Genomic DNA, 18,391 nt, shown 5'->3' with positions numbered 1-18,391 from the left:
TTGCTCTTCCATTGCAGGCACAAGAAAATTTCGAATCACGTCTTGGTACCGTTCAGCAATAACAGTAACTGCAACACCTTGGCCATTAAAAAAAATAGGGACCAATGATGTTTCCAGCATGAATACCAGACCATACAGTTGTTTTTAGTGGATGCAATGATGTTTCATAAATTAATTGAGGATTCCGTGTTCCCCAAAACCGACTCTTCGGTTTATTGACATGGACACTAAGAAGAAAATGGGCTTCATCGCTCATTATCAATTTAGACGAAAAATCTTCAATTTCACCAGACAGTCTTAGGATTGCATTACTGTACTCAACTCGTTGATCAGAATCTCTCGGTAGCAATTTTTGTACTAATTGAATTTTGTACGGAACAATTTCAAAACAGTTTTCAAATTTTGCCTTAAACTGCGTGCAGAAATGTGTTACTGGGAACCACGTCTCCGAATTGATGTTTCTGGAGACTCCGCAACACTATATAACCAGAGCCACATTTTCAGCATTATAAGATGTCCGTTGACTTCAAGAATGAGGCCTGTCTGCTGTCGAAAATTCGCATGTAAACGATAAAATGTGGTTTTGTGAGGCACTAGTATATTTTATTGTGGCGTATATTTTCTATAATAAAATTTGGACGTCTACACAACAAAATGGTTAAAGCGAAACTGAGCTAAACATCATATAATCAAGATGGCGCGCAATCAAAATGGTAGCGGGACTTTTGCGCCACATGTTAATGTGCGCTTATAGTGATAAAATTTACTCAAGATATGAATTAACATAGAAATTGATTTATTGAAACATAGGATAGAGTTATGTATAAAATTGCACAGATGTACTCTTGTAGAATCTGTAGAGAGATTGTAGAATCAGCCCGTCCAATAAAACAGTCAATATACGTCATAGATGACGTCAAATATAGTGCCACTAACAGTTTGTAAAAAGGTAAAATTCGTTTGAAACTCGGTGTAGATTTTTCCTTCGTCTCTTATTCCAATTAAAAAAGAGATAAAATATGGTCTAATGTGTTCGAACATGTAACCGAATCAGCCTATAAAATTTGCCTGATCATCAAATCATCATCAACTGTCTTCAAAACTTTACTGATAATAATTAGAGGTTATAAACCCGCAAACTTTGTAAACCAAAAGTCAAATTTTATTTGGCAACATCGCGACGTGCTGACGTCATAAATTTTGATGACGTGTATCGCCTGTTTTATTGGACAGACTATAGGCTTGTTTTACAAGATGACTGACTAACAAAACATCATTATATATTTTACTCCTTCTCTAGTCAACTTTATGTCATACTCATGTTCTATTCTGAGTAAACAATACTTAACTAAACAATTTTTACGTCATTTTTAATAAAATTTAATTAGACTTTTGTGTTTAGATTTTTTTGTCATTAGATGTTTCTATCGCAGAATAAGTACTTTGTAGTAGATGTCGGGTAGGATAGCAGAGATGAAGGCTGTTTGTTCATTGAAATTGCCTTTAAACTGGAAGTATGTGGATTGTACTGGGTTATTAGAGATAGTGCTAGGACCCTTGCTTATAGAACCAGCAGATTTTTCTTATTCTTCCGCTGTTATATGTTCTGATAAGTGTTAAGCTAAATCATCTTAAAATCCTTTCATCTCTAACATTGTCAAAAAACTTAGCAAATAGTTTGCGTCACGGCCACTCCCAACACTCTTAGCTAACTAGAACATTATTTTCAGCTATTCATCTAATCTGTTACCATCATCAGCTTATTAGAAACAACATAATAATAAACAACATAAACAATATAAAACATTACGTTCAAAGGCAATTAAATATTATGTTCTATATTGACATATCCCGATATATTTTCCAGATAGTGCAGATTGTAAGCAGTGTCCACGTGTTCTAAGTGAGGTAGAGCATATTGATGACGAAGCTGATGCCGCAGGGATAAATTTCATTAAAATCGACGATAAAAGTTTAGCTAAAGAATACGGTAAGTTAAAAAGGCCAAAGCTCAAACAATAATATCGAAAATTATTTTTTTTGATACAGCGTAATACAATACTATTATTAAAATTTTACAGGCGTCTTTGCCCTTCCCGCTATTTTGTTCTTCAAATCCGGATCGAAGGAACCAGTGATATACGCCGGAGATTTGTACGACGAACAGCAAATCCTGCAATGGCTGCTGACGCAGAAGGACCCATCCGGCGATATCATCGAGGCATCCGAAGGTAGCGATTTAGTTCACCTGATCGATAAGGAAGAGGCGCTGGCGGTGTATTTCTGTAAGTATCCCGGGGTTTCGGTCCTAACACCACTAGTTCTTGATAGAAAATGTTAGAGTTCTTAACAAAACGATTACTAAACAGGTTTTTTAGCTTTAGGATTTAGGTCTGGTGGTTGAATTGTCATTTCTTTATGGCATCTTATAATTTATGAGCTTACCTTAGACTTTCCTCCTAATAGACGTCTTTAAACGCTTGTTCGGTGAAGCCGTACTATAGCGCTTTGGAAAGGTAACGGCCCATAGAATATTTTATACGACATCATTCGCTGTCAGTTGTTGATGAGAGGCATGACGATCTGAGGTAATCACAAGGCACCATGTTCATAATTCACTACACCTTGCTGATCCCATCATAGCAAAACACAGCAAAACTTTATGGCCATGAATATTCCGCTACGTGGTCCATGTGGATAGCTTTCCTGGGACTGTTGTAGTAAATCCACCTTTCATGGCTAGTAAACAATTCCTCTTTTTGGATCTTTCCCATCACCTGCATCAGCAACTGCTAAACTGTAAGAAATACTTTGATAGTTTGAGCTAGGTTTTCGTCCAATAAGTGTTGCAATTCATTGTCTTCGGTCCTCTTTTCAGTCGTCCAAGCCTTAACGTCAGAATTACCACTTGTAAATCGTTGAAACCAAAACCGACAATCACTATAAATTTTTAAAAGTATTTGTTGAGCTTCTGTAGCATATTCCATGATTAGCGCCGATATATACTGAATAGCTCAATAATACTAAATGGAAAATTGCTATTTCATTTAAAGAAACGTCAAAACTATCGAATTTAATAGTTAGATTATGTTGTTCTTCAAGGGATAACGCTGATCAAGACACATGCAAACAGCTAATATTAAATATATTCAGTTAATCGTTACATTAAAAAGATAAATGATGTTTACAAATGTATCGACAAGGTTTTGCCATTAATTAAACTAATAAATCGCAGAGAACAGTTCAAAAATGTTATTCCGAATTTACCTAATAACCATTAAGCCATAAATTATAGAGATGTGATATGATTTTTTTATTCATAGATTTTAAAGATACTGCTTAAATTTTAAATAACTTTTACTACTATCGAAGTCAATAACACATATATAAAGTCCAAGTTTATTCGCATTAGAAATAATATTGTATACTAAAAATAAAATAATTAATAATATAATTTTACAAGCTTCTAAAACCCTCTAAATATGTTGGGTCTGTATTGTTAGTTGCCTGTGCTACAATGATTGAATGAAAAGCCACTAATTTCTACTATTAATTTCTCATATTTTAATAATTTTGCATGAAAAATAAGTTTCAAGTAAGTTTTATGAGACAATGCTTCGTTTATTGTTGATAATTCAGTTTATTCGACAAAACTTGTGACAATTTTAATGAGATTTGAGCTTCGCAGATTGTCTACTTGTTACTTGGTCAACAAAAAAATTTACTAAGTCTCCAAGTTTTAAGTTTTTGATACCAATTAAGCTTTCATTACCTAAAAATTAACAGATATCAATAATGATGACACTAAATAATAATTAAGTGAATATGATGGGTTTAAACTTGGACATGAAACGTTTTAGTGATTTTGCATTTTGATGCTTAGCTTGTATGCAATTAATAAACTTACAGGGAACAAAACACTGTGCGAAAAGTGCGCAGGAGAAGCGGAACAACAAAAAAGCAGGAAAGCGGGGAAAAAACAACGTTCGAATCAAGAATTAAACGTGGCAGATAATTTGGAGAGCAGTATACACGGTACCAAAATTTTCAGTATTTTGGACACATTCCCCTTTTTATTATTTATATTTTTTTAGAGGATTTGTTTCGTTATTATTAAGGAATCGCAATTTTTCGATAGTTTTTTTGCCATATTTTAAGTTTGTTTTTATTTAAACATTATTAAATTTTTGGGCTGCTAATTTTACTAACGGTTTTTGTTATTTTTAAGTTTTCAAAAACACTACACCATTTATTTTAATTTTGATATTGTTCTTAGTAAGTTGTCACTGTCGCTGCCAGTTATCAGTTAAGTAACCTCTTTTTTGTCTCTAATTAAAATCAGATTTTATTATGCATTTATTACCATCAGATTATATTTTGAATTAATTTGGTAGAACTATATATTAGAATGTTAATCCTAATGCCTTCAGACTAATAATATTTAGATAAAATTACGGAGTAAATGTAACTCTATAGATAAACTTATTTAGTTGTCAATGTCACTTGTCACGTAACAAATAAATTTAAATCAATATACCCTAGACACTTTTTTAACATATAATGACAGTGACAGTCATTTTCCTGTCATATTGTTTTCACTATATTGAGTATGAAACAGTTATAGGTGAAAAACAATGAATACAGTTGTTATATCAGACAGTATCTATGCATTTATCTTGTCATTTTCATTCATTTTCTATTTTTAAATCGAAACTTGCTATATTCTATATTATTATACTTACATTATCATTAAAACAAAAATATACAGATAAATACGTGGATTTTCATCACAAAAATAACGACGAAAAATAACCAACAAATAAATTTAGAAAATTTTATTTAGTACCCGCTTATTCATTTTCGTTTTTGTATTTATTTAAGGCCCTGTTTTATTCATTATTGCCCCTGTAAATAAATCACTATTATTGTAGTACTATCATAACCAGGATCTCTATGACAGAAAAACCTAGCATTTTCTACTTTTAATGGCATAGTTTTATTCATACCTGTATATGCTTTTTTGATTAGTTTTGTAATTATTAAAAAAAAACTAACAGTGAGCTTTTCTGTTTGGGTTCGACTAGATGGCGACGATTGTGATCAATGCTCGCATATTTTGGAGGAATTGGAAAATATCGACGATGACTGTGAAAGGCACGGTATCAAATTCGTGAAAACCAACGATCTGAAGATAGCCGAACAATACGGGGCTACGGATTTTCCTGTCTTAATGTACTTTGAAAATGGAATAGGTGGTGTCTTCGAAGGTAAAATAATTTTAAATGTTGTACCATAATAACTGTATATAAATTAATGTTGCAGGAGATCTAGAAGAAGAGGAGGAAGTATTACAGTGGCTCATACAACAACGAACGGAAGATAGGATAGAATTGATTACTAGAATAATGTTGGAAAGGATGGTGGAAGATACGCAGTACTTGGCCGTTTACTTCTACAAGCAAAACTGTCACATTTGCGAGCAAATCCTGGAAGAGCTTGAACAAATCGACGACGAATGTGACGTATACGGTATCCATTTAGTTAGAATTATTGATCCACAATTAGCAAAAAGGTAAAAATATAATTGTATATCCAAAATAAATATGGTCTATCCAAAGCACCAGTGAATTCACATCATCTCAATTTATGGCGTCAAAACATCGCAATGTTGCCGCCATTTAACCTTGATGTTTTACGCATTTTAGTTTATTTTAGCTTTGATATACAACAACATTATAATATAAATAAAATAATGATAAAAAAATGCTATATATAAAATATAATTTATTTTAACGTTATAGTACATCTTATGCGTATAGTATACAACTAATTAAACAGCCACAATAGTTTGTATATTAGAGAATTTTGTAGACATTTGAAAACCGAACGACTTTTGCGGGCTGATTCGGTTACATATTCAAAAGTATCACACAACATTCTGTCTCATTTTAACTAGAATAAAATGAGAAGGAAACTACTGACTGGTATTAAAACGAATTTACAAACTGCAGTAGGCAATACATTATACAGCTTGATGACGCGAGTTCGCTGCTAATTTGGATACACTATATAGTTCATCCAATAATGGCTGTTATATTCATCATCATTTCTGCTTAATTCCTGTCATTTTTTTGGCAATATCTATTTTAACACATTCGAATATGACTTTCAAAAGATTCTACTAACATCGTTGCTTTTTTATATTTCAATTTTACGAGTTTTTAGACGATGTCTATTGTTTAATTATTGAATTTAATTATTATTGTTATTGTGATTTTAAAACACATCCACATATACGTTCTTTTTATCAGACCAAATTATTTTTTAACGTTCATTAAACTCAAGCGAGGTTCGATCGTAGGACTTCATAGTCGATAGGTTGAACTCTTAGCCCTGGGGGCTACTCGCTAGCTCTCTAGTCTTGTATTTAATCACTTACTTCAATCGCATTAGTTGTTGACACTCGAAAGTCGAATTAATGGTTTTACAAGGTTCAACAGCGTTCCATGGTGTCAACAGGGCTTTAGTTTAGCTGGATTTATCTTTAACATCGACAACTTCAAACCAAAAACGAAAAAATCAATTGATACTAGCATTTATTTAAGCGCTATTCACCATAAACAACATACAATTTTCCAACTTAACTTTATACGTATTTATATTCATGTTAGATAAACAAACATTATTTATTCCAGATACAGTATTAAAACATTCCCTGCTTTAGTCTACTTCCGCAACGGTAACCCGCTATTGTTTGAGGGTGACCTTCAAAACGAACAGAGCGTCCTGGAATGGTTAATTGACGACGATAACCGAGAATTGGCGGACGAGATCGAAGCTGTCAACGAACGAATGCTGGCCAGGTTGCTGAACGAATCTCCGTTTTTGGCCGTGTTTTTCTGTACGTATATCAAAACTTTTTTATTGTTGGGAGTACGAATTAGTCAGACTACATGGAAATTGATAAGATGTAAGATGATGCAAGTCAAATTCCCCAAATTGGGGAGAAAAATTTACTGATTCCCCACAAAATCATTTTAAGTTATTAAACAAGTCTCCCGCATAATGCCAATCTTCAATAAATCACAACCAACATGAGATTCCCTGCAAATTGGAGAATTCTCACAAGTTGGCAACGTTGACTATATGATTGACTAGTTCAGCTCATGCGCATTTCGATAATCTTTTCGACACCTTGTTATGCTTATTGTTTGGTAATTTTATGATTATATTTTTACTTACTTGTTAATTTGTTATATATAGTTGTGAAAATTCGATGAAATCCAGATTAAATAACAGAACACGTGTATTTTATTGATAACAGAGATCATTAACACATTATAGGTCAACTGAATTGAGTTTATGAATATATTTATTGTGTGTATTTAGTATTTAGTGTCTGTTACTGTACTTTATATTGCTACTACAAAATTAATTGGAAAACATAACTAAAATTAAAATACGAAAAAATCATAATATATTCTTGTTGTGACAACGCCAACGAAACCAAGATAGAGTAGTATACTGTAGTAGTATTTTCAAAGCTCGTGTAATGTCAAGGGATGTAAAATGTAACTATATTCTATTTCCTAAAACTGTCAATGAACGTCATTGAAATTTATGACGTCAGCATGTCTCAATGTTGCCGTATCAGCTTAGAATTTTGATTTACGTTTGCCGGTTTATAACCCCTAATTATTATTACTAATATTTTAAAGAATTTTGTAGATATATGACAAAAGTGTCGACAAGTACCAGCACAAATCGAATTTGACAGACTGATTTGGTTACATGTTCCGATGCATTATACAGTATTCTGTCTCCTTTTAATTAGGGCAAAATGAAAAGGAAAATATCCGCTCTGAGTTCAAAAAGAATTTTACATTTCTATAAATTGCATTTGGTAGAATATTCGACGTCATCTATGACGTGCATTACCTGTTTTATTGGAAGAACTATAGTTATATAGTATATTCAAAGTTATTTTGTACATACGTCATCTAAATATGTGATATAAAAACGCATCAACTCTGAGCTTTAGTTCAGTTTGGCTTTGACGTACAACAAAATTTTAATTTAAATAAGATAAGTGAAAAAAACAACAAATATTATTTATTTTAACATTATAGTACATTTAAAAACTAGTTAATTATACCTCTTACCATTATTGCTTTCAAGAACTTTGCATACGTCTGACAACCGGACGACTTTGACAGGCTCATTCGTTTATGCGTTCGACATAATCAGACAGCACTGTGTCTCTCTTTAATTGAAATAAAATGAGAAGGAAAATATTGTCTGATTCTGAAACAAATTTACAAATTGCGGTAGGCAATACATTAAACATCTTGATGACGTATGTATAAAAAAAACCTTGAATAGACTATATAATAATATAATACTGTTGGTAAATTTATAGTATTTATTAAAAATATGATAGGAGTATGTGAGGAATGGGTACTGACAGTGTTGATCTTGCCAATAAGATACAGTCCTTCCAATAAAATAGCCAATGCACATCTTCAACATTTATAATGCAACATTGCCGCACCAAATTTAAGTTTTCGTTTATTTTGACTCTAACAACAAAAGACAAATGTAATTACAATAATGAAACAAAAATAACGTTACAAAATATAATTTATTTCAACATTATAATATATCTAATGCATATTTATTGAAGGACTTAATCTATAATTAATTAAACAGTCACAACAGTCGTAGGTTAGCGTTATTTTATTATATTTTCATTGACATATGACAACTCTGTCGGCCAGTACCAACACAAATCAAATTTTATAGACCGATCTGGTTAGAGACGCATCAGACTTCATTCTGTCTCTTTTTTGCTAGAATAATGCTAATACTAAAATGAGAACGGCAAATACTCTGAGTTTAAAAAGGATTTTACATTTTTATAAACTGAATTTGGCAATACGTGTTGTTGACGTGCATTAGCTGTTTTATTGGAAGGTCTATAATAAATCTTAATAAATTCCATGTAGTGTCAAATTAGTCGGTTCTACTCTCTATTTATAAAGTGAATTCGTAATATATTCCTTCATCATTACCATAGATGATGAAGACTGTCCAGAATGTGAAGATATTCTGGAGAACCTCGAGGAAATCGATGGGGAAGCCGACCTTTTCGGAATAGATTTCGTCAAGATCTGCAGCGCCAGCGCAGCGGCTGAACAAGGATTGCACACGTTGCCATCTCTTATGTATTTCAGGAAAAAGAAACCCATGGTAATATAATGAATGTTTGAGCCGCCCAAAACCACTATCAACCCTTTTCTCAGATATACGATGGAGATTTAACCCAAGCGGATCGAGTGCTGGACTGGTTGACTTCCCAGGACGTATTCGAGATCAAGAACGAAATCGAAGAAGTTAACAAGAAGATGTTGGAGAAATTGCTAGAGGAGAACGAGTTTGTTACCGTGTTTTTCTGTAAAATCACTCAAATGATTCGTGGCGAAGTAAATAAAAACCGCCTTATTTTCAGATGAAATCAACTCGTTGGAATCGGGTCTTATAATGGAAAAATTGGAGAATATCGACAGCGAAACGGACAACTTCGACATAACGTTTGTCAAGATGGCGGACGCCCGGTATGCCCGTAAATGGGGCGTTACCAATCTGCCCGCTATCGTGTATTTCCGGCGAAGATTCCCGAGCATTTACCGAGGAGATTTACATTCCGAAAAGGACGTACTTGAATGGCTCAGGAAAAATCGGTAAGTTTTGACAGTCAAGATGGCAATCTGAACAAAACAGTTTTTAATAATAAAATATATGGCCACTCCGTTTCTCATCAATCTGACTATTTTATAACAGATTCTCTCATGGAAACAAAAATATTTATTAACGACAGAAAATTAAAACAAACTCGAAAAATCATAATAGCTAACACATCTGTAACTAACACAAGTTTTAAACAGAACCCAATTTACTTACTTATCAGTTTTTTATATAGCAAACTTTCTGTAAAATATGTTTCGATATAAAAACTACAACTTAAAAAAAATACTGTTTTCTCCTTAATTTATATGTTGAGTGGATTTTCGCACACCATGTATAAATGTACCTATAAACAACTTCAGAAGATGTTAAAAGCTCCAATAGATAAAAAGTGGTAAAAGAAACATTCAATGACAAATGTCACTTTTGACAATTAATAAATCCAACTGACAACGATAAACAGAACATAACTCTTTGCATCATCAACTTGACAATTTTATAACAAATACTCTCATAGAAACAAAAACATTTATTAATGACAAAAAAAACAAACTCGAATAATCGAAATAGCTAACACATCTATAACTAAAAAAAGTTTTTTATAAAACCAAAATTACTTTCTTATCAGTTGTTCTATATCGCAAAATTTCTTTCGATACAAAACTACAACTTTAAAAAAATACTGTTCTAATTAATTCATATCTTGGGTAGATTTTCGAACACCATGTATAAATATACCAACATAGAAGGTATAACAACTTTAGAAGGTATTAAAAGCTCCAATAGATACAAAGTAGTAAATGAAAGACTCAATAACAAATGTCAGTTCTGACATTAATAAACTCTACTGACAATTATAAACATAACCTTTTCTATTTCAGGTATAGACAGCCAGAATTAAACATCTTTATGTATGCTCTGTTAGCGATCGGCATTGCCTTTGTAATATATACAGCATTCTTACTTCAATGCTTCAAGTCACCAGCCACACAAGTTGTTCCACATCATCCCAAGCAGAGTTAGAAAACGGTGCATGTACTTAGTTGAGTGACAGATGTAAATGCGTCGAATAAATGTGAAAACGTGTACACGAATCATCGTAGACGTTTATTTTTTAGTCAGCATTGTTTTCCACTTCAATTTTTCCCACGAACGTCATTCAATTCAATATGCTGTCTGAAAAATAAACGGATAAATAAAATTTTATTAAAGCCCACGCCCCATCGTTAACATCTTTTTCTTTTCTATAACTGGACCAAACTACTATGTGTTCTCGCACCTTCCTCCCCCCCCACCATTTTCCTTCATTAGCACAGAGATGTAAAATCAAGGAAATAATTAATGCCAATAGATATTTTGTAAAAGACATTGCAATGAAAATGTATTTTCTTTTTAACATTTTGTACAAATAATATAGGCATCATTGTCACATAGGAAGCAAATAGCAAGATCATTTTTCTTTTAACTAACCGCTAGAAAACAGGAGTTAAAAGGAGAATATTTTAGAGTGTATTGTCTCTGTGTATACATAAATCAATTAATGAGTCTAAAACATGTAAATATTGTAAATAAATTGATTCTATATTAATGCGCTTTTTATTATGTTAAAAAAAGACCAAATAAAATTAGCTATATTTTTTAATTCCTACTTAAACAGTGACAAAAATGTCAAAAACTGTTTAACAGAATTACGTCATTCACACAAATCGGCCCCTATAATACATTCCATAAAATATTCCGCCCGAGATTATGCAATATGTTATACAGAAAGTTTAAAATTTAAATAGAAATATGAGTAATCTAAACCAATCAATACGAATAGTTCTAGTATATTGTAAAATAGGCATAAGAAAATAATATCAATTGTTATATTGGCATTGCACATTTAAAACTGAAAACTATGGAATCGGGTGTATGATATCAATTATAATATCAAAATAAGTCCTAATACTTAAATATTACCACTAGTCTATATTCAATATGCAAAAGCACGTTTCAAAAATCTAAAACATAAATAAATTACAAATCAACAAATTACAAAAAAAACAGAATGAAATTAAGAAAAACAACGTCCTATTTGGGAAGATTTATTAGTGTACTAGTCATAGATCCAGATATTTTTTAAAAGTTATACATTGAATTTTGATTGAAAAATATATTGTAAACGCGTATTATTTCTCTTTGTTATTTTTGTTTTCATTAAAAACACAAAAAAATACATATGGCCCATGGGGGGATCGAACCCGCGACCTTCGCGTTATTAGCACGACGCTCTAACCAACTGAGCTAATGGGCCTATGTGCCCTAGTTATTATAATAGGCTTTATAAAACCCAAAACTAAAAGATTATTCTTAATTTTATATTTTTATTTAAAAAAGTGTTTTAAAAATTTTAAATTAACTCAAATATATAAGATACTTGTTACAATAACCATACAAAAGTAATCAGCTAAAATATAAAGTACATCAAAGTGATAGGTTAGAATATCATAAATAGTGGATTTTTAACGTTGAATTTGATAGTATGTTTATGTATACATTTTTAAAATTTTTAAATTAGGTTAGATTTTTTTATCAAGAAATAATTATTAGTATATTAAATAATTTAAGTGTATTTTCCCTTAATGATGGCTGAAAATGAAGGTATTTAGATTAATAATTTTAATCAATCCTTAGTTTCCTGTATTTGGTTTAAAAAATATTATTTTTGGTTTATTTTTGTGTTTAATTAATAATAATTTATGAACTGCTTTTGCTGTTTTTAACACATATGATTCATTACCATCTAAAAATATATTTAGCCGGTATTTATACACCGGGAATTATGTCACAAATTGCACAGGTTTCAACAACCTTTGTTCATATAACCGCTCACGATATTTTCAGATAATCATTATATCATGCATGATAAGAAAAAAATAGTTCCCCAGGGAACGGTTATTCATCAAGAAAAACCATTTGTTTATACTCTAAGCTCTAAATATCGCACGGAGTGTTGTGATTTTTGCTTTAAAAAGTAAGTGCCTGTTTTAAATTTTTAAACTAACATAGCGTAAGTAAATTCCCAACAATTACTGTAATTACAGAACAACTGAATTACTTAAATGTTCCAACTGCAAATATGTATATTATTGTGGCAAAATATGCCAACGGCAAGGATGGGGTATTCACAAGCAGGAATGTAAGAATTTGAAACAGATATCGCCAAGAATATTACCTGACTCTGCACGTCTACTCTTTAGACTATATAAAAAATTAGAAAATAGTGGTGATCTTATTAAAGCATACTATACAACCAATAAATTTCGTACTTGGAGAGATTTATTGTCACGTAAGTGTTCCCTAAGTCTATAAAAAATAACTTATTTACATATATGAATAATACAGATTATGCAGAATTAAAAATGGATAAAAAAAGAATGGAGCATTTAACTTCATTATATGGTGTGTTGTATGAATTTTCTTCAGGAGATATGCTTCCAAATTCTGCTGAATTTATGGGATTATATGGAAGAGTATGTATATCTAGAACTTTAGAAGGGAAATCAACTGAATACATTTTCTAGATGTGTGTCAATAGTTTTAATATATCAGACCAAGAGCTTCAAAGTTTAGGTACTGGTATATACCTAGGAGCCTCTATTATTGATCATTCTTGTCAACCCAATGCTTTGGCCATATTTGAGGGAACTACAATTTATATAAGGACATTAGAAACCTTGCCTTATTTAGATTGGTCAAAAGTATTGTACCTGTTTTGATAATATCTTATTGATTTATAAATTTTATTTCCAGATTAGAATATCATATATTGATGTACTAGCTTCAACTGAAGAAAGGAGAAGAGAATTGTTGGAAAAATATTATTTTAACTGTGATTGTCCCAAATGTTTGGAGCCAGAGAACAATTCAGAAATAGCAGGAGCAGCATGTCCCAACAAAGACTGTGACAACAGTATTAATATAAACATTGATGAAGCAGAAACTGAATGTCACAAATGTGGAACTGTAATATCTGAAGAATTTAAAGCAGAATTTAACAGTGTAGTTGAATTCACATCAATTCATTTAGATAGCATGAAAACCACTACATGTATCCTTTAATAATTAATTACGATTGCAGTATTATAATAAATATTTTTTCTTATGGTCGACTAGATTTGGATGTTTGTAAAGTATGTTTAAAAAAACAGAAAGGTGTTTTATATAAATTCCATTTAAAGCATATTAAAATATTAGACCTGGCTTTTGAAAGTAGTATTGATTTGGAAGCATTTGACACAGCATTAGAATATGGTTTAGAACTTATTCAATGTTATAAGTATGTTATATAATTTTATAACATATTTAGATCATCATTATAGATATTTATTTTTATAGGAAATATTATCCTGAAATCCATCCACTACCAGCTTTGCTACACTTAAAACTGTGTAAGTTGTTACTGTATAAAGATATGATTAAAGAAGCAATTCATCACCTAAGAAAAGGGGCAGAAATATTGAAAATTACCCATGGCTGTTCATCCTCACTGTACAGAAATGAAGTAGTAGGTTTAATTCAGGAATGTAAAATGTTAAATGAACAAAATGGAATAAAATAAATGAAAACTAATTAAAATTTTTATTATGTTATTGAGTTGTATAATCGATATATCATTCACAAGGACCAAGATATTTTGATTTAATCTAGTATGTGTAAAATTGTCTTCATAGAGAACAAAATTATTGTGTAGTATTGAAAAAGGTCATCAAACCAATTTAGACAAGAAAATTTATTTCAAACATAGTGTTACATTTGACATGACGGTGACATCTAACTATTAATTAATTAATAAATAATAAATTAATTGTTTTAAATAATACCCAAAATTACAATAACATTTTAAACATTTTACTAGAAATCTGGATTTGAAATAAAGGTATTTTAGATTACGTAAATTAATAATATCATTGTATCATCAAAAGTTCTATTAGATAATTGCAATTCCTTATATTATAAAAGCATATATATATTATAATATAAAGTATATATATGTATTGCAAGTTGCCTATACCAAAACAATCGAATTTTATATAACAATTATTCAAAGAATTTCTTTAAATATATCGATCCTGTTGCCCAGCACTATATAATATCAAATTAACCTCAATTTTTGTTGAGGTTCGAAATACCTCTAACCTTTGTAAAGTTTTAGAATAACTTATTTTTGTAAAATGAGTTTAATACGTATAAATAGAGTATTACCTTTACGGTTTGTACAAAAAATAAAATGTTTTTCAACAGTTACACAAGAAAATGAAGAATATACAACTCCTCAATACCCGCCGATTCTAGATCTCTCCTTTGAAAAGAGACTAGAAAGGAAAAAAGAAGTTATGCACGAAGAAATAAAAAAAGTTAAAACTGTCGAAGAAAAACAAATAAAACTTAATATGCCTCGGTAGGTTAGGAGTAAAGAATAAAAAAAAATGAGATAAATTGTTTTAAATTTATGTAGGTACTATGGTTTTAAGACATATGTGTTGTTAGAGGAAATGATACCATACAATGATTTACATTTTGTTCAACATATTACAAGAACACATCTTATTAAAAACAATACCCTTCCAGATTATTATAATAATATTGATGAATCTGAAAATTTGACAGAAATATCAGAAATCCTCCAAGAGGCTTTATTAATGGAAGTAGATAGTGTCCAGTAAGTTTATGTGTAATAAACATAATAATTAATTACTTGTCTATATTTTTAAGGAAGTCATATGACCTAAAAAATGAAAAATTAACTGATGCTGAAAGAGAGAATATTATTAGTTCTAATATAATAAAACAAGTTAATCGAATTTTAAATAATAATTTATGTAGTAAATATCCCCACCTTATTTCTAATGAAGTAAGTGTTTGATGAAGGTTTTTATAGAAAGGAAATAATTTTTTTAATGTTTTAAGTTGGACTTAGATCCAAGACTAGAATCATCATGGTTTGTTGGTGGTATGAATCCACCACTAAATATAAAAAGATATAGAAAAAATTTAGAACACATGAAACCATATGAAAATGAACCAACAGATAGACTAATATCATATAAAGGTTTCCCAATATTGACAATTCGGTAAACAGTTCAATCAAATAGTTTAATTTCGAACAATATACATGAGCCTTTTAAATTAGGTCAGAATTACCTCTACCATTAATTGTCTCTCCTTCAGAAGCTGAAGATCCTTCTTTAGAAGTACCCAAATTTCAGTATGATCCTCGAATTCATGGAGTTACTACTGATCATAAGCGGATAGCCAATGTACCAGGTAAATAAGCATAATATAATTGTATGACAGCCAATTTGTATTGTCACATTGATTTTTAATAGGTTTTTGGCCTGGAGATTATCATTCCTTTGGCGTAATTTGCTTCTTGAAGAAAGGGCATTTATTGGAGAGATCAAAATTTATTAAAGACTCTGAAGATAATCAGGATGCTGTGTACCGTCAAGGAATATTGTCATCATATACTTGGCTATATGCACAAGCTAATCATTTAGGTGGTTTTTTTTTATTAATAAGCTATACCTGAATTATTATATTATATTTAATTATAGGTTTCACAACATTTAATGACATAACATATCCTTTGGTAACACAAAGTGTGCTTACAAATGGAAAAGAATTTAACTTCTTTATTTATCAACTGAACACTATCCTATTACATTCAAAACACATTAATGAAAATCCCAAAAGAAATATCTGTTGGGCAAGTGAAAATCTTAAGCTTTATGAAGATATAAAAGATGGAAAGATTGTTGGATTCAACAAAGATGTTTTAAGTATTTTAATAAAATTATACAGTAATGCTCCTGCTGAAAGATTGGGTGTCAATTTAAGACCTTACCTGAGTCAAGAAGAAAAAATTATAGCAGACTATGAGGTAAGTGAATTCAGTCATCTTGAGTTTGTCCTACAAAATTCTCGACATAATAAAATTCCCTTGTCAGGTCCAAGTTTATATTAAAATGTTTGTTTATAAACACATACCGAACAATTTTTTGCACACGTTCCATCGACCGCAATCATATTTTGAATCTAGGCGCCATTGTGTTTTTAAAACTTTATGTTTTACGCAGAGTTGCCAGATTGTATGAATTGTATTTATATATAGGATGTGATGGATTTATCCTCTAAAATATTTAAAAAGTGTATACAGAATTTAAATGTATTAATTATGTTAATATTTTTATCAGTACCAATTTATTAGCAACTCAGATGTAGCCTTTTAATAATTGTCTATAAAGAAATTAATATAAAAACAAAGATAAATGTATTTAACAAAATAGTAAAGTATCCAAGCAAACTGGCAACGTGGTGTAAACAGTTTTAGTAGTTATTTTTATCATAATGTTCGTGATACAATTTTTATATTTTCTAATGTAAAAAAAATCCACTTCTATCAGTAGGGCTACCAATTTTTTTTGTAAACAAAATAACGGAGAAAAGGATTTTTGTAAATGCATCCATATTTTTGACACTTATTCCAAAACTACTTTTAATGATTGCTTTATAACCTTTTGAATAATCCCCTTTAAAGTAGAACCATCGAGTGTGAGTTAAAATTAATGATACATTTTATTTCGCACATACGTTGTGTAATGTCTAGAATTTCAGTCATCGTCCTGTCCTTTACATATAATTTGCACATGCAAAGAAAGTATCACATTTCATAGTACAATTTTAATTTAGCAAGATAAATCTGGATCTTGGCCTGACAGGCCACATTTAGTATATTAATAAAACAGCACATTCTTCAAAATAATATTTAGCTATTTAGTTAATTTATGTTAAACCTGAAACTAATTTGTATTTTAAGGACGACGAAAAGCGATCCTGGTTAGAGCGGGAATACAAATTTCTCGTATCAAATCGGCCAAGACACAGAGATATTCCCGAGGTATTTAGTTGGGAGAAAATTTACAAGATCGACCACGACACAAGATTCATGGATAAGAGAAGGCGATTCTTTGAATTCCTCGAGAAACCTAATCGTAGGGCTTTGAATGATCGGCTTCCTAAGTATATCCCAAGAGCTTTGAGACCAGACTTACCGAAGAATAAGGGACGAAGAGCTAACGAGTATTGGCCTTAGGGATCATAATTTTGTATATTGTTAGATAAGAAACAATAAAAATACTCCTAAACGGTTTTTATATAATATTTTTGACCTCAATCTTTTTATTATTTAGTTGAAGTTGAAGCTAGTTGAGTAGGGAAACAGTTTACCATTTTAATGTATTGAAAAAACAAAAATATATTGAAAAGTCATCGGTACTTGGCCCTATCATTTGGACATTTGGTAATAGAAGATATTTTCTCAATTTAACCTTTTTTCTTTTCTTAACCGATATGTAATTTAATTATTTCACGTACATGCAACAAAGGTATATATAATATAGAATTTATTATGTAAAATATATCTGATATTAAATAACTTTGGGGAAAAAGTAATTTCGGTTTTATCCGAGATATAGATAACGTTATTCATTTATTTAGTCAAAAGTTGTTGATTCAGTTTTCACCCAGAAATTTGAGAAGTTCTACAGCAGAAAGTGACAAAATCACTTGGAAAAGCATGAGAAACTGGAATTACTGTTTCCCC

The 18,391-nt window shown here is 30.7% G+C and overlaps 3 protein-coding genes and 1 non-coding gene across 9 annotated transcripts in view; 3 read left to right on the top strand and 1 right to left on the bottom strand.

Annotated features, from left to right (window-relative positions):
• Positions 1-11,332, top strand: part of hlk (hulk) — a 50,135-nt gene extending 38,803 nt beyond the window's left edge. For 3 of the 5 annotated variants that reach the window (XM_076402547.1, XM_076402543.1, XM_076402544.1), the window contains 10 exons: positions 1,868-1,990; positions 2,082-2,285; positions 3,910-4,035; positions 5,085-5,267; positions 5,323-5,572; positions 6,696-6,901; positions 9,077-9,249; positions 9,303-9,453; positions 9,509-9,740; positions 10,626-11,332. In XM_076402547.1, the coding sequence (XP_076258662.1) occupies positions 1,868-1,990; positions 2,082-2,285; positions 3,910-4,035; positions 5,085-5,267; positions 5,323-5,572; positions 6,696-6,901; positions 9,077-9,249; positions 9,303-9,453; positions 9,509-9,740; positions 10,626-10,767 (1,790 nt within the window). In that variant the 3' untranslated portion in view covers positions 10,768-11,332. The remainder of the gene's footprint in view (positions 1-1,867; positions 1,991-2,081; positions 2,286-3,909; positions 4,036-5,084; positions 5,268-5,322; positions 5,573-6,695; positions 6,902-9,076; positions 9,250-9,302; positions 9,454-9,508; positions 9,741-10,625) is intronic. The other 2 variants (XM_076402545.1, XM_076402546.1) reach the window with 1 other exon arrangement.
• Positions 11,333-11,966: 634 nt separating this feature from the next.
• TRNAI-AAU (transfer RNA isoleucine (anticodon AAU)) lies at positions 11,967-12,040 on the bottom strand. The gene has a single exon. It is a non-coding gene; the product is annotated as a tRNA-Ile (tRNA).
• Positions 12,004-14,364, top strand: Smyd3 (SET and MYND domain containing, class 3). 2 transcript variants are annotated; one of them, XM_076404556.1, is made up of 8 exons: positions 12,004-12,387; positions 12,631-12,760; positions 12,831-13,075; positions 13,132-13,259; positions 13,311-13,487; positions 13,540-13,837; positions 13,903-14,065; positions 14,125-14,364. In XM_076404556.1, the coding sequence occupies exons 1-8, from the start codon at positions 12,369-12,371 to the stop codon at positions 14,345-14,347; spliced, it is 1,383 nt and encodes a 460-aa protein (XP_076260671.1). In that variant the 5' UTR covers positions 12,004-12,368; the 3' UTR covers positions 14,348-14,364. The 2 variants fall into 2 exon arrangements, with proteins under 2 accessions (XP_076260671.1, XP_076260672.1); XM_076404557.1 differs by having other exon boundaries at positions 12,191-12,266.
• Positions 14,365-14,893: 529 nt separating this feature from the next.
• Positions 14,894-17,938, top strand: mRpS30 (mitochondrial ribosomal protein S30). The gene is made up of 8 exons (XM_076402553.1): positions 14,894-15,187; positions 15,245-15,448; positions 15,502-15,640; positions 15,697-15,860; positions 15,920-16,053; positions 16,116-16,286; positions 16,344-16,669; positions 17,606-17,938. Exons 1-8 carry the CDS (start codon positions 14,961-14,963, stop codon positions 17,879-17,881), a joined length of 1,641 nt encoding a protein of 546 aa, XP_076258668.1. The 5' UTR covers positions 14,894-14,960; the 3' UTR covers positions 17,882-17,938.
• Positions 17,939-18,391: the final 453 nt, after the last annotated feature.

The sequence above is a fragment of the Rhynchophorus ferrugineus genome, unplaced genomic scaffold, assembly GCF_030347505.1.
Source record: "Rhynchophorus ferrugineus isolate W39M unplaced genomic scaffold, kcgeb_rfMv2 rfM4, whole genome shotgun sequence".
In the NCBI taxonomy this organism is placed as follows: domain Eukaryota; kingdom Metazoa; phylum Arthropoda; class Insecta; order Coleoptera; family Curculionidae; genus Rhynchophorus; species Rhynchophorus ferrugineus.
Note: the sequence above shows the minus strand (reverse complement) of the source record. Positions and strands in the feature narration are given on the sequence as shown.

Coding starts and splice junctions, on each gene's coding strand:
- Smyd3 (XM_076404556.1), top strand. Junction 13,260..13,310: donor TTATGGGATTATATGGAAGA/GTATGTATATCT, acceptor TACATTTTCTAG/ATGTGTGTCAATAGTTTTAA. Junction 14,066..14,124: donor GAACTTATTCAATGTTATAA/GTATGTTATATA, acceptor TTATTTTTATAG/GAAATATTATCCTGAAATCC.
- mRpS30 (XM_076402553.1), top strand. CDS start 14,961: ATGAGTTTAATACGTATAAATAGAGTATTACCTTTACGGTTTGTACAA. Junction 15,449..15,501: donor ATGGAAGTAGATAGTGTCCA/GTAAGTTTATGT, acceptor TATATTTTTAAG/GAAGTCATATGACCTAAAAA. Junction 16,054..16,115: donor GCGGATAGCCAATGTACCAG/GTAAATAAGCAT, acceptor GATTTTTAATAG/GTTTTTGGCCTGGAGATTAT.